The sequence below is a fragment of the Carcharodon carcharias genome, chromosome 13, assembly GCF_017639515.1.
Source record: "Carcharodon carcharias isolate sCarCar2 chromosome 13, sCarCar2.pri, whole genome shotgun sequence".
Lineage (NCBI taxonomy): Eukaryota > Metazoa > Chordata > Chondrichthyes > Lamniformes > Lamnidae > Carcharodon > Carcharodon carcharias.
This window is the reverse complement of record NC_054479.1, coordinates 83,077,359-83,093,098: the sequence shown is the minus strand read 5'-3', so window position 1 is coordinate 83,093,098 and position 15,740 is coordinate 83,077,359. Positions and strand designations below refer to the sequence as shown.

The 15,740-nt window shown below is 41.1% G+C and overlaps 1 protein-coding gene across 1 annotated transcript; it reads left to right on the top strand.

The window, feature by feature from the left end:
- The first annotated feature begins 2,743 nt into the window (after positions 1–2,743).
- Positions 2,744–6,478, top strand: snrpf (small nuclear ribonucleoprotein polypeptide F). Its single transcript, XM_041203179.1, has 4 exons — positions 2,744–2,891; positions 3,509–3,634; positions 4,973–5,037; positions 6,165–6,478. The coding sequence occupies exons 1-4, from the start codon at positions 2,889–2,891 to the stop codon at positions 6,229–6,231; spliced, it is 261 nt and encodes an 86-aa protein (XP_041059113.1). The 5' UTR covers positions 2,744–2,888; the 3' UTR covers positions 6,232–6,478.
- The last annotated feature ends 9,262 nt before the right edge of the window (positions 6,479–15,740 follow it).

Sequence of the window (15,740 nt, the reverse complement as noted above, 5' to 3'; positions counted from 1 at the left end):
ATTTCCTTCCCTAAAGGACATTAGTGAACCAGATGGGTTTTTATGACAATCAATAATGGTTTCATGGTAATCATCAGACTTTTAATTCCAGATATTTAGTGAATTCAAATTCCACCATCTGCTGTGATGGGATTCAAATCCAGGCCCCCCAGAGCATTACCCTGGGTCTCTGGGTTACTAGTCCAGTGACAATACTACTATGTCACTGCCTCCCCCTGATTGAGACCAGGACCAGATCAGCCATGATCTTATTGATTGGTAGGGCAGGCACAAAGGCTAAATGGTCTACTCCTTTAAGTTCTATATTCCCATTAAAATTTGTGAAATTGTGATAACTGCTGTCCCCACTGACATCCAAATGTTCATACACACTTTGGCAATCTCCAGTTTCTACTTCAACAATCTAATTGCTGACCTTGCCTTTCAAACTTCATCATACAGACGCCAGGTCAATCAAAGCTTTTATATACACATTCTATCTTATGGCTGTTACTATCATCTTTGTTAACGTCCATTTTAAATTGTTGTCCCCATATATAAATCTCTCAATTTTCTACTTTACTCACCAACCTCCTTTTAGCTATATGCCCTGACAATACCCTCTACTTTTCTGAATGAGGCTATTTGCCATCCTCAGCCCTCATCTTATTAGAATTCTTCTTCTAAACCCGTCCGCCTTTTTACCACTTTACCTACTTTAAAACTCTGTCCACAACCTACTTGTTTTTTTCATAGCCACTCTGATTCACCCCTAATCTTGTAAAGCTTATTGCAGTAACAGATGACCAAACTGGGGAGGGGTTTGTTCCTGAAACATAATTTTCAGCGAGTGATCACAGGTCAGTTCCATCAGCTCTTCTCTTTTCCCACTCATGGCATATGATGATGTAACAAATGTTGAAAATGGATCACAAATACAATTGCACTTACCTGTGTTTATCCTTTCAAGATAAACACTGAATTCCCAAAACAACTTGTATTTATTTAATTATTTGTATTTATACAACATCTTTAACGAAATGAAGGAGCATTATGAAACAAAATATGATACTGAGCCATATGATGAGATACGACGGAAAATGGCCAAAACTAGGTAAAACATGTAGGTTTCAAGGAGCATCTTAAAGGGGAAAGCGAGGGGCAGAGGTGGAGAGATTTAGGGAAGGAATTCCAGAGCTTTGAGCCTAGGCAACTGAAGTCACAGACACCAATGGTGGAGCGGCTAAAATTGGGGATGCTCAAGAGGTCAGAATTAGAAGAGCACAGATATCTCAAAGGGCTGTGGAGCAGGAGGGAATGAGAGAGATAGGGAGAGGTGAGGCATGGAGGGATTTGGAAACAAGGATGAGAATTTATAAATCAAGATGTTGCTTAACCAGGAGTCAATGTAGATCAGCGATCACAGGGACTTGTGTAAATGGGACTTGACGTGAATTAGGACATGGGCAGCAGAGTTTTGGACAATCTCAAGTTTACAGAGGGTAGACTGTGAGAGGCTGGCCATGAATCTGTTGGAATAGTCGAGTCTCGAAGTAATAAAGGCATGGATGAGGGCTTCAGCGGCAGAACAGATGAGACAGGGATGGAATTGGGCAATGTTACAGGTAGTAATATGCAGGCTAAATGATGGTGAAAATATGAGGTTGGGAGCTCATCTTGGGATCAAATGTGACACCAAGGATGAGAACAGACCAACTTAATCTCAGACTGCTGCCAGGGGGATGGATGGAGTCAGCACCACATCAAGTAGTAACTTTTAGAATCTGCTGATTTTAATATCAGGAGCAATAAATTCTGGATTAATATGGTCTAAAATATGTTTCTCCATGAACCAACTTCCCAGCAAACAGCTCCACTGCCTTGTGGGTATCTCGGGACAGTTGAAGGCTAAGGGACAAAAAATCTGGAGTCGAGCCCGAAAGCGGACTGATGTCTAAAAGGGTCATCTTTCAGGCAACTCCTGCAGCCAAGTTGGTGTCAAATGTAGTGCTTTGCATTCCTTTGGACTCAACCAGGGAGGTTGAGAAGGAGACTCTGGTGTTGGGCAGCCCAGAGTCTCCATAAATTTTGTCCAGGCTTGCACCCTGTTTCACTGCAGAGTGTCAACACAGCACTGGAGACAGGCTTAACACAAAGTTGATCACCACAGGGCAAACCATCAAGGCTGCCACCACGTTTCTTTTCCACCAAAAGGTCTGGAATTCTACAATCTGCCATCTCACCAGAAAACCGCAGAGTAGCAGTTCATGTGCTGATTGTTGATCAAATTTTTGGTGCCCACCACTTGGCGAACTTGGTGCTGCCCTCAGTGCTCTTCAAGGTGTACTCCAATCCGAACTGAGATAGCCAGACCGCTCCATGCTGATCATGTGGTGGCTGCACTCTGTCCACAGTTGGCATCAAACCCATCTTCAGCCACCGTCCATTCACTTACACCTCTCTAGACCACAGCATAAACCACCCCTACCCCTGCTGGAGGCTTTGCAAACTGCACTGTTCCCAAGAGCTCTCTCCCACATGAAGCATTCTAGGATAAGTCCTGTTGCTGCAGTTTATAATGAATATTGTCTGGAGCTAACACTGCTTTAAAATCTGTTCAACAAAATCACTGTTTATTTCACAGGGATCAGTATGAGAGGTTCTGCTCTGTGTGGATTGAAGGATCTTGATTCTTTAACCATCTCTATGGGTTATTAGTGCATTGATGGCCTGTCGAAGGATCCCCATGGTAACTATTGTCCAATCAGGGCGCCAGGTGAGAGGTGAGAGGTGAAAGTGTGCAGTTCCCGGCAGCCTCTGCTCTCGGCCCTTGGCGCGCGTGAGAGAGACAGAGGGAGAGAGAGTCAGCTTCACGGTCGCCGCCATTACAGACTCAGCCAGTTATCAGCATGGTGAGGGAGGGAATGAGTGAATGAATGAGGAGTGTGAGGGAGGGAAGGAAGAGCCGCTCCAAATTAAGCTCCTGTTTCCAGGGAAGAGGAGGCTCCAGGGCCGGTAACGGCCTAGTACCCCAGGCTGCCCCAGGGCTGATATTCGCTCGGCTCCAGCAACCCCGCGCCCCTTCTCCGGGGTGATGTGTCCCCCAACCCCCGTGCCGATCCCTGGGGTGATCTGTCCCCCCTGCGCCCCCTCCCCATGGTAAACTGCTCCTGTCCTCCCAACCCCCCCACCAATGCCATCTCCCCCCCCCACCCCCAGGGTGATCTGTTCCCCCGCGCCCCCTCCCTGGGGTGACCTGTGTCTCCTGCCCCCTCCCCTGGGGTGATCTGTTGCCCACCACGTCCCCTCCCCAGGGTGATGTGTCTCCCCCCTCCCCAGGGTGATCTGTCCCCCCGCCCTCCCTACCTGGGGTGACCTGTCTCTCCTGCCCCCTCCCCTGGGGTGATCTGTTCCCCCCCACGTCCCCTCCCCAGGATGATCTGTCCGCCCCCTCCCTGGGATGATCTGTTCTGACAGAATATACGTGGTGGGAGTTGGGCCCCTCTCTGACTGTTCCTTTTTTCTCTAGAGTTTACCATTGAATCCAAAACCTTTCCTCAACGGGTTAACTGGCAAACCGGTGATGGTGAAGTTAAAATGGGGAATGGAATACAAGGGCTATTTGGTGTCAGTTGATGGATATATGAATATGCAGGTAAGGAATAAGTTGACAATTCCACCATCAGCCATAGATATTGCTGACTAGCCAAGAGTATGGTTTGGTGACGTTGTTGTTTATGCGCTACTTTTCAATCATAACCATCAACTTGCTGAAATCGCAAATCATATGAAATCATCTCATATTTAATTGTGAAATCTGTGAGGTAAGATATACAATTGTACAAAGTAAATCTGGATTTTACAGTCTGGTTAACTTGAATAAGGTAAGTTATAAATTATGACCAAATGCAATAGCAAGAGAATGAACATTTATAAAAATTTGTTTTGGTCCCAACTGGAGTATTGTGTGTCCAGTTGTGGGCACCACACCTCAGGAAAGATGTGAAGGTGTTAGAGACTATGCCGAAAGAGAATGGTTTCAGGGATGAGAGATACTGCTACGAGGATAGATTGGAGAAGCTGGGGCTGTTCTCCCGAGAGAAGGTTGAAAGGAGGTTTTCAAAATCATGAGGGGCCTGGACAGAGTAGATAGAAACTGTTCCCTTTTTCAAGGGGGTTGAGAAATAAAGGAAACCAATTTAAAGTGATTGACAAAAGAGCCAATGGTGACTTGAGGAAAACTGGTGAGTGTTTAGGATCTGGAATGCACTGCTTGAATGTGTAGTGGAGGCAGATTCAATCATGGCTTTCAAAGGGGTATTGGATAAGCAACTGAAGGCACAAAATTTGCGTGGTTACAGGGAAAGGGTGTGGGAATGGTTAAATTGCTCTGAGAATTGACGTGGACTTGACAGGCCAAATGGCCAGCTCCTGCACGGTAGCCATTCCATGAATGTAACTATCTCCCTTTCAACCAACAAGCATTTAGGAGCAGAGCCCTTTCATTTTTGAAGTAATCCTCCACCTAAGTTTGCATTTATCTGGGATTCACCAGTTGTCTTGCTGGATGTGTAGTGATGGAAGGTCTGTGCTAAGTAAAGCCCTCCCCTGTTGTTCTGTGCTCCTGATCTCTGGCGATGTTGTGAATGTGAGAGCCTTGTCTCTCAACTCAGCTCTGAAGCAGGCACTGGTAGACTGGTATGCCTCTTGGTGTCTGGTTCAAAGCAGCATTGGGATCCTGTGTCACAGACATTGGTATGGAAGACTATAGTGAGGAAAGTTTTGGAGTAAATCCCTTTCCTCCAAACTATGGAGTTTGTCTCCAGGACTGCCAACTGATGCTATACATAGCTGACCCAGTGTTGTTTTTGTTAGATGGGTAAAGATGTTGTTATCCATCTCAATATTCAATGTATTCCAATGTTCAGATGGATTTTTAACCTATGTAGATTTCAGCAGGAGAAAACATTGAATTATTTTCCTCTTGTTCAAGCTGGCGAACACAGAAGAATATATTGACGGTGCTTTAGCGGGTCACCTTGGCGAAGTCCTAATAAGGTGAGAATTACTTGAAAGATTTACATTTATATAACACCTTTCATAACCTTCGGACATTTGAAAACATTTTACAGCCAATGAAGTACTTGTTTGAAGATACTAACATAATATAGGAAATGTGGCAGCTAGTGTTCACACAGAAAGCTCCCACAAACAGCAATGTGATAATGAGCCCCACCCACACATTTTACTGTCACGACTCACTGGGGATAGTGTGCTGCAATATCAAGCCCCACTGGTCTCTGAGCTATAACAAGTATGAAAACGTTTGATCAAGCCACCTAATTGTTTAATTTAGATTTACAGAATATGAGCACAAGGTTTGTAAACTTAATAAATAAATAACTGTTTATTGAACAAAATGTCTTTAACCAGTGGCAATAGAAATATGAATTGCTAACTTTTGACTCTATAACCTAAACTCTACTCCTTCTTAAATCACTATACACACACAGACAAGACATACAAAAACATGGATTTTAAGGGTGGGATAAAACAGTTCAATAGCACCAATTCCGGAGTATAGGATTCGATGGGTTGATTTTGATCGATGTCTTCCAAATTCCTTTCAGTTCTTTGTTGATGACATGAGGTGGTCTTCCAGCACTTTCAGTCACTGTTGAGCACTTGCCTTTGTGTCTCTAAAAGTGATTTTCCCTTTTTTCTCTTGACAGGGGTTTTTAAAGAGTGGGAGCAGGTTATAGAGATATGAGGAGAAAAAGCCAGCTAGATATTATTGTAGCATTACTGGAATCTTACACATAGGAGAGAGAGGTTTTGGGTATTTTTCCTTTCAGGCTAGAAGCTATTTTGCTGCACTGCTCTCTCAAACCCTGGTCACCTGGTCAGAAGCCAGTTAAAATGTTGTTGCCCCATTAGCCTGGACTCCTTGGCACCATCCTGTCTTTCATGGCACACATTGTTCCAGGATAGCAACATTGTATATATCCCTCACACTGTTCCAGTAGATATGTCCTTCAAACTGCAGCCAGTGTAATTTTAATCCACAGTCCAACAGAAATAAAGATATGTTCTTTACATTACTTTTTAATCACATTTAGAGTGATGGTAGTAACACTGCAGAGTAAGCATTGTTGGATACTGACAATTTCCCTTCTGTTCAACAGGTGTAACAATGTTCTGTACATCAGAGGAGTTGAGGAAGAAGAAGAAGATGGAGAAATGAGAGAGTAATTTTCCTTTTATTTTGAAGAATAACCATGTGTACAATTTTTGAATACTTTTTTTTTATGTCCAGCAATTAAAATATGCTGTATTTGGGGCTGTACTGACTAGGTCAGGGGGTTTGTATTGTGGTGCAAAGTGTTCAGGACAAAATGTAATTTAATTGTAGACACAACTGTTCTAGTTTGACTCTCTGCACATGTTCAAATGTGAATTTGGATGTAAGTTGAACTAATAAAAACTTTTCAATTGTGTAGTTTACTGTGTAGCGTGAACAAGTTATTTCCCAGGACTTGGCCACTGACTTTGCTTGAAGCAGTATGGTACAGTTTCCTGTTTGGCATCTTCATTCTCTAAATTGAGATCTACACAACATCCAGGTGTCCTTGTAGCAGGTAAACACCTGCATCTTTCACTCCATTGCAGATCCTTCCTTAATGATTGCTTAGGTGGATGTGATACTTCCAAAAATGGCTCGGTGTTGTACTGATGTTTAAGAAGGACTGCACTGTCACCTGCACATAGGAACAGGAGTAGGCCTTTTAACTCCTCAAGCCTGCTTTGCTATTCAGTGAGATCATGACTTATATGTGACCTAACTCAATCTACAGTCCTTTGCCCCATTTCCTTTAAAACCTCATTAAATGAAACTTGTTGATCATAGAATGAAAATTAACAATTGATCCAACCTCAACAGCCGTTTGTGGGAGTTCCAAATTTTTTAAAGCACTTCCTAATTTCACTGCTGTGATCAAGCCTGCGTGGAAATTCTGTCTGATTTGTTACAGACATCCAAAACAGTGATAAGTATTCAAAGCACCACTGAGACTGATGCCCAAATTCTCCCACCCATAAGACCTGATTTTTAAATAAAAAATAGACCACTCCCATTAGTGTCTTCTTTCCCCTAAAATAAAATTTGATTTTTTTTTACCACATAGTGCTGATTCTTTCACAAACTATGCAATGAGTATTCCACATTTGAGTAAGTAGGCAATTGTAAACTTTTGAGTTGAAACTTTTGTATTTGTAAACTTGTTGACAAAGATGGGTGGATTTGGCTTTTGGCAGCAGCTCTAGATGGAATGTGTTCTGTATTTCTCAAAGTCTAAAAAGCGAACGGCTGTAACTCAGTAGATACAAATGATGTACCTGAGACCTTGAGAATAACAAGATTATCCTGATCTTCACAAGAAGGAATGAGGGGATTGTTTGGCAGCGGGGGAAGTGCTCAAGTATTTTCTAGATGTGACATGCCTTGCTACAACATCAGTGGCTCTGTGATGTATCTCTGATGCCCTGCATAGTGGTTAAAGTAGACTGGAATAATGAGTCAGTGTTGGTACTTCAATCCTTCAGGTGTCTCTCCTGATTGAATTGCTGCCATTTGAGATACATGCCAAACTGTCACCTTGTATGAAAAGATACACCAAAATGGAGCTCAATGAAAGAACATGAGAGGAATGGGGAGATAAAAGACTGCAAGATGGAGTGAGAGAAGAGCCGTGATTTCAGAAAGATGCTGCTGCTGGCAGTGGTGGTGGTGGCAATGTGGGTCTCCATGGATCGACCAAATGTGGAGAAAATCAAGTGTGACATCTTAAGGAACTAGGTAAGTGACTGGTGAGTATTTTGCTTGATTTGCTCATTTATCTTTTAAATACTGGTACAATTTATTGATAACTAAGTTTTCCTTCATAGGTTTTTGTAATAGCAGTAGTAAAACTTATAGGGAGTAGTAGGGTTTATTAATTAAGATAAATAATAGAAAATAAATAAAAATAACAAACTTTAAAATAAAATAATTCAAATAAATACCTGAAACACATACCTGTGCAATGAAGTAACATAACTTTTAGTTGCAGATGGTACTAGTTAATAAGTACAGTAAATTGTAGTGTATGTAGGAATTATTCTAAGTTAATTAAGAGAACAAATAAATTAACTAAATAACAAAACATCTGTCCTACCATCGTCTTTTTATGTTGCAGCTGTTGGATACCAAGGTGATCCAAGGCAAACACGTCTGCAGAAAATGTAAGCAGCTAGAGGAATTCCAGATCAGGATGTGAAGGGTATTGACACTGTTCTCTGCAGCAAAGAGCAAGAGTCCAGGCAGCTGTGTTGCCTGTGCGCTGCCAAACTCTTGCAAGTACAAACCCGTTTCCATCTGTTTCAGATGAAGTTACATTGTTTCATAGTTTGCCATTGTGAGATTTGAACTCTTGATCTTGGGGTTACAAACATGAAGGGGGAGGTTCCACTTGTCTTGGTCCACGCAGGCACTGACGACATAGGCAGGACAAGGAAAGAGGTTCTCCATTTCAGTACGAAGAGCTAGGCACCAGATTAAGAAGCAGAACCTCAAAGATAATAATCTGGATTATGACCTGAGCCGTGTGCAAATTGGCATAGGACAAATAAGATTAGGGAAATGAATGTGTGCCTCAAAGACTGGTGTGGGAGAGGTAGGTTCTGGTTCGTGGGGCACTGGCATCAGTACTAGGGAAAGTGGGGGCTGTACCGTTGGGACACTCTACATCTGAACAGTGCTGGGACGAGTGTTCTTGCAGCCGCATAACGAGAGAATTAGAGAGGGCTTTAAACTAAACAAGGGGGTGAGGGATCAAGCTTGGGTGGATGTAGCAAATCAAGGGATAGAGTGAAGGCAGGAGAGCAAAATAGTAACATGGGAAATGCAGGTCAGAGAATGGCAGGAAGGGACAGAGAAAAAAAAACCTAAGAATGCACCAACAATCAAGACTAGATGTTACAAGGATAACAAAAAGTCAAAACTAAAGGCTCTGTACCTGAATGCGCATAGCATTCATAACAATGTAAATGAATTGATAGCACACATTGAAGTAAGTAAATATAATCTGATAGTCATTACGGAGATGTGGCTGTAGGATGACAAGGCTTGGGTCTTGAATATTGAGGGGTATATGACATTCAAGAAGAACAAGAAGCTAGGTAAAGGTGGAGGGGTATCAGGGGTATTAATCAAATATGCATTGGTGCAATAGTTCGAGATGACCTTGGTTCAGGGGATAAGGATGTAGAATCGTTTTGGGTGGAGACGAGGAATAGTAGGGGAAAGAAGTCTATAGGCCCCCTAAAAGTAACCACAATGTGGGATAAAGTATACAAGAAGAAATATTGGGTGCTTCAGATAAAGGGATGGCAATAATCATGGGTGACTTGAACCTACATATAAAGTGGAAAAATTAGATTAGCAATAGCCTGAATGAGGAGTTCATAGAATGCTTTTGAGATAGTTTCTTAGAGTAGCACGTTTGGAACCAACCAGAGAGCAGGTTATATTAGACTTGATGTTGTGTAATGTGACAGGATTAATTAATAACCTTAGAGTAAAGGCACCCTTGGGTAGCAGTGACCACAAAATGATTGAATTTTATATCCAGTTTGAAAGGGAGAAGAGTGGGTCTAAGATTAGTATCTTAAATTTAAATAAGGGCAACTATATGGACATGAAACTGAGCTAGCTGGAGTGAACTGGGATACTAGGCTAAGGGATGGATCATTAGAGAAGCAGTGGCACACATTTAAGGATATATTTCAGAATACTCAGAATAAGTATGTTCCTACTATAAAGAAAAATTCTAAGGGGAGGATCGATCATTCGTGGTTAACTAAAGAAGTTAAGTTTGATGCATCAAACTTAAGGAAAAAGCATATAACTGCACAAAGATGAGTGGCATGTCAGATAATTGGTTAAATATAAAGAATGGCAGAGAATAACTAAAAGTATAAGCAGGAGAAGGAAATTAGAGTATGAGAGGAAGCTAGCTAGAAATGTAAAAACAGATAGCAAGAGTTTCAGGTATTTGAAAAGGAAAAGAGTAACTAAAATGAGTGTTGGTCCTCTAGAGATTGGCAATGGTGAGTTAATAGTAGATAATAAGGAAATGGTTAATGAAATTAGCAAATATTTTGCTTCTGTCTTCACGATAGAAGATACAAAAAACATTCTAGTAATAGATGTAAATCAGGAGGTGGAAGGGAGAGGGGAACTTTGTGAAATTAGAAGCACTAGGGAAGCGGTACTGAGCAAACTGATGGAACTGTGGGCTGACAAGTTTCCGGGTCCTGATGAACTCCAGCCTACAGTCTTAAAAAGAAGTGGTTAATGAGGCAGTAGGTGTGTTGGTGTTAATTTTCCAAAATTCACTAGATTCTGTAAAGGTTCCATCAGAGTGGAAAGTAGCAGATATAACCCCTTTATTCAAGAAGGGAGGAAGACAGAAACTATAGTCCAGTTAGCTTGAATTGTGGGGAAGGTGTTAGAATTGATCATCAAGGAGGTTATAACTAGGCACTTAGAAAAACTCAAGGTAATCGGGAAAAGTCAGCATGGTTTTGTGAAAGGGAAATCATGTTTAACCAATTTATTGGAGTTATTTGAAGGAGCAACATGCGCTATGCATAATGGGGAGCCTGTAGTTGTATTTTCCTTGAATTTCCAGAAGGCATTTGATAAGGTGCCACATAAGAGGTTATTGCAGAAAATAAAAGCTCATGGTGTAGGGGGTGACATATTAGCATGGATAGACAATTGGCTGGCTGGCAGAAAACAGAGAGTATGCATAAATGGGTGTTTTTCTAATTGGCAGGATGCGATGAGTGGAATCCTGCAGGAATCTATGCTGGGGCCTCAACTTTTTACAATTTATATCAATGACTTAGATGAGAGGAGCGAAGGCATGGTAGCTAAATTTGCAGATGACACAAAGATAGGTAGGAAAGTATGTTGCGAAGAGGACATAAGGAGGTTGCAGGCGGATATAGATAGGTTGAGTGAGTGGGCAGAAACCTGGTAGATGGAGTATGATGTGGGAAAATTTGAAGTTGTTCACTTTGGCAGGTAGGATAAAAAAGTACAATATTACTTAAATGGAGAATGACTGCAGAATTCCAAGGTACAGAAGGATCTAGGTGTTCTAGTACATGAGTTACAAAGGAGGCTAATGGAATGCTATCCTTTATTACAACTTGAATTGAACATTAAAGTAAGGATGTCATGCTTTAGTTATAAAGGGCATTAGTAAGACCACATCTTGAATACTGTGTGCAGTTTTGGTCTCATTTAAGGAATGTATAAATGTATTGGAGGTGGTTCAAAGGAGGTTTACTAGATTGATGCTTGGAATGAGTGGGATGTCTTATGAGGAAAGGTTGGACAGACTGGGCTTGTTTCCCCTGGAGTTTAGAAGAGTGAGGGGTGACTTGATTGAAGTATATAAGATCCTGAACGGTATTGACAAGGTGGATGTGGAAAAGATGTTTCCTCTTGTGGGTGAGTCCAGAACTAGTGGACACTTTTAAAATTAGGGGTCACCCTTTTAAGACAGAGATGAGGAGAATTTTTTTCTCTTGAAAGTTGTGTGACTTTGGAATACTCTGCCTCAGAAAATGGTGGAGGTGGGGTCTTGAATATTTTTAAGGCACAGATAGATAGATTCTTGTTAGGCAAGGGAGTCAAAGGTTACCGGGGGTTGATGGGAATGTGGAATTTGAAACAAAAACAGATCAGCCTTGATCTTATTAAATAGCAGAGCAGGCTCGAGGGACTGAATGGTCTACTCCTGCTCCTATTTTGTATGTCTGTGTGTAATTGGATGTGCTGGCAGAGCTAAGTAAGTCATCTCAAAAATACAAATGATGTTGATGTACAGACCAGACATAATCTGATTGAATGGCAGATCAGGTTCAAGGTGCTGAATGGCTTCCTGGTCCTATATAAGTGATAAAAGTCAAAGAATAGGCTAGTTAGTTTAACATCATTGTGGGTACGGTTTTTAGAAATAATAATCAGGGAATAAATCAACAGGCACTTGGAGTGTTTTAAATTAGTTAAGAGCCAGCATAGATTTGTAAAAGGCAGATCACGCTTGAATTAAGTTTTTTGATTAAGTAATAGATGGAGGGAATGCAATGGATGATGTCTATATGGATTTTAAGAAAGTGTTTGATAAAGTACCACATAAAAGGCTCATGTAATAGGAGTAGAATAAATTACCAGGAACCAGGTGGTAAAACATAATGAGAGGTAGGAGAGAAGGATCTGCTTTCCCACAGAAAGGTAAAACTGAAAGGTAATAGATGGCATCCTGAAAGAGGACATAACAAAGCACTTACAGATTAACAAGGATTCAGGGACCATCCCTGTTGCATACGTGGAAAGTGGAATCTGGGGTTCTGGTCCTTAGCTCATTAAAACCACAAATCATGTGTGACAACTGCAACGAGAATATAACAGTGTTGAGCTTGACCCATATTTTCCAATACATTAATAATACGCATGTGTAACTGCATTTCTGATCAATAAATTTAAATGCATATTAGATGCTCAATGTTCCTGGGATCTGATCACTCGTTTGCATGCTATATGCATGTGAACTTTAAAATTTGTGTGCATTTATTGGTAAAATGGTGAGATGATAAGATTGTGAGCACCTTGATTATCAAGAGTGCTTTACTTCCTTGGTCACTGAATAGGTGGTTGATGTTTGAAATAAAAACAAAAAAAGATGCTGGAATACATGTGAGGAGAGAAGCAGTTAATATTTTAGGTCAATGATAGTTCATTAGAACCAGGAAAAAAATTAGAGATGTAAACAGGATTTTGAGCATGGTGTTGTGTGATATTTCAGTAAATTTGCACATGAAATACATTTGTATTGTATGTGTATTCTACCTAAATTAGTGCATTTGGTTAAAATGGTGTCAGTATCCTCACTGTGGCTAGTCATCGGTTTGTATTGGCTAACACTAGGCTAAGATGGTCAGAATATAATTCCCAGGGGTGTTTGTGAGCTTGCACAGGCCATTGGTTTGAAATTCCATGTGCTATTTTGTCTATGTACTGCAGAGGTGAACCTCTGGCTTTAGAAGGCTAGAGGGCAAGATAACAGACATTCCAGCTACACAAGTGCCTGGCAATGACCATCTCCAACAAGAGAAAATCTAACCATCTCTCCTTGACATTCAATGGCCTTACCATCGATGAATCCCTGACTATCAACATCCTGGGGGTTACCGTTGACCAGAAACTGAACCAGACCTGCCGTATATATACTGTGGCTACAATAGGAAGTCAGAAGCTGGGTAACCTGCAGAAAGTAACTCACCTCCTGACTCCCCAAAACCTGTCCATTATCTAATGGTACAGGTCAGGAGTGTGATAGAATATCATCACTTGCCTGGATGAGTGCAGCTCCAATAACACCCAAGAGGCTCAATATCATCCAGGACAAAGCAGCCTGCTTGATTGGCATCTCTCAACTTAAACATCCACTCCCTCCACGACTGGCACACAGTGGCAGCAGTGTGTACCATCCACAAGCTGCAATCCAGTATCTCGCCAAGCCTCCATTGATAGCACCTTCTACACTCATGACCTCGACCATCTAGAAGGACAAGGATAGTAGACACATGGGAACACCACCACCTGTAAGTTCCCCTCCAAACTACACACCATCCTGACTTGGAAATATATCATCATTCCTTCACTGTTGCTGGGTCAAAATCCTGGAACTTCCTAATAGCACTGTGGGTGTACCTACACCATATGGACTGCAGCAGTTCAAGAAGGCAGCTCGCCACCACCTTCACAAGGGTAATTAGGGATGGGCAATAAATGCTGGCCTAGCCAGCGACATCCACATCCCATGACGGAGTGAAAAAAACTGCTCAGGAGAATGGCCAGGGATGGGATCAGGTAAAGTAAAATTTATGGAGATGTGTGTGGGGAAAAAAAAATCTTCTGCTAGTTTAGCTGGGCCACAGTAAAATTTCACAGGTCTGTTTAAAAACAAAACAATAATTTTTAAAAATACTGCACTGGGAGTACGACAGCCGTTGAGAATGGAAGGCAATTTTCAGAGGCTTTACAATGAGCACTCCTGGCCTGCAGCTTTGCACAGTGAGAATACAGGAGCCTGCATCACCACATGAATGTACAGAAGTCTTTTGTAAGAAAACTTTGTCACCAACAACTTGACTTTGAGGGGTCCAAAATTCTCTAAACCTGGGCCACCAGTCAACACTATGGTTTAGAAAAATGAATAGAAATAGTCTTTTATCATTTAAAGATTACTTGCCTTTCACAGTAATGCATATCTTTATTTTGAGGAAGATCGACCACTATTTTTTTAACAGCTTTTACTTTTGGAATTTTTAAATTAAAAATAATCAGCCTACTTACTTAAATTAGGATAGATATAAACATTGTAGTATCATTTACAATTTGTATTGCAGTATTCTACAAACTCTAGAGTCAATAATATGATGGAAAAATAATAAGGTGGCACCTTGGGTCAACAAGAAAGAACAAACTTGCATTTCTACAGCCTCAGATCTTGAGAGTGTAAGTGTTTATTGATTGTGGTGAGTGCTTTACTTCCTAGGTTACTGACTGAATGGTAGGAGATGTTTAAGTAAATGTACACATATGAATTACATTTATTTGGATTGTGTCTGTGTCTCTGTGTGTTCGTGTGTGTGTCTCTGTCTGTGTGTGTGTGCACATGCTCCAGGTATTTCCTACTAAAATTACTGCACGTGGCCAAAACAATGTTGGTTTGGCCACATGAGGCTATGCTGACACTGTTTTGGCCTCATGCAGTAAACACACATACACACACAATCCAGGTAAATGTATTTCATATGTGCACATTTACTCAAAAATCTCCTACCATTCAGTCAATAACCTAGGAAGTAAAGCACTCACCACAATCAATAAACACTCACACTCTCTGCTTTTAGTCTGGCAATTACAATGTTCTCATAATTTTTCTCCCAGATTGTTTTCAGGTATGTTTAGGGGATTAACCTTTAACTCCAAGAGATTCAGCGCAATCCAGAAGTAAAATATTCACAATTACCAAGAATGCTCAAACAGTATTAAGATTGCATGCCTAATGACAATGTATACTACTTACTTTTATTCAAAATTACAATTAGCACAGTTGCATTCCCAGTGAGCTACTGTGGTTCATGTATTGGACAATACTGATTTAAAAGCTTTTACTTCCCACTCCAATAAAAAACGAGCAGTAGTAGATGCAATGATAACCATGCAATGTGTCACACATTGTAAAAAAAGACCAGGTGTCTTGCAAATTCTCAGAGCCCTTTGCCTTTAGGCCTACAGTGGCCTGCATATAAAGGCAGTATGTAGACCGCAGCATCCTAATATATAAACTTGCCAGCTACATCTATGCTACCAACATTAATAATGCACTGATACAAAATAAAGACCTGTTTGCTGTGCAATGATTTTCAAATCTTAGTTCTTAGGTGAAAAATTCTCTTTCATCAATGTCCTCCTCAGCTCCTTTATCCGCTGAATCTTGCTCTTCATCTTTATCTTTGGGTGGTTGTGAGCGATACATCAGCTTTCGACCCAACTGTTGAAAAATAAGTAGTTCCAAAATTCATTCAGGTCTCAGCACTGCACTACGCTACCCTGGACATGACATTTTAGAAGGCTTTAG

What these genes read in the sequence shown, in the direction of transcription:
- snrpf (XM_041203179.1), top strand. An exon ending in ATGGATATATGAATATGCAG is followed by an intron (nt 3,635 to 4,972) that starts GTAAGGAATAAG and finishes CTCTTGTTCAAG; the next exon opens with CTGGCGAACACAGAAGAATA. An exon ending in CTTGGCGAAGTCCTAATAAG is followed by an intron (nt 5,038 to 6,164) that starts GTGAGAATTACT and finishes TCTGTTCAACAG; the next exon opens with GTGTAACAATGTTCTGTACA.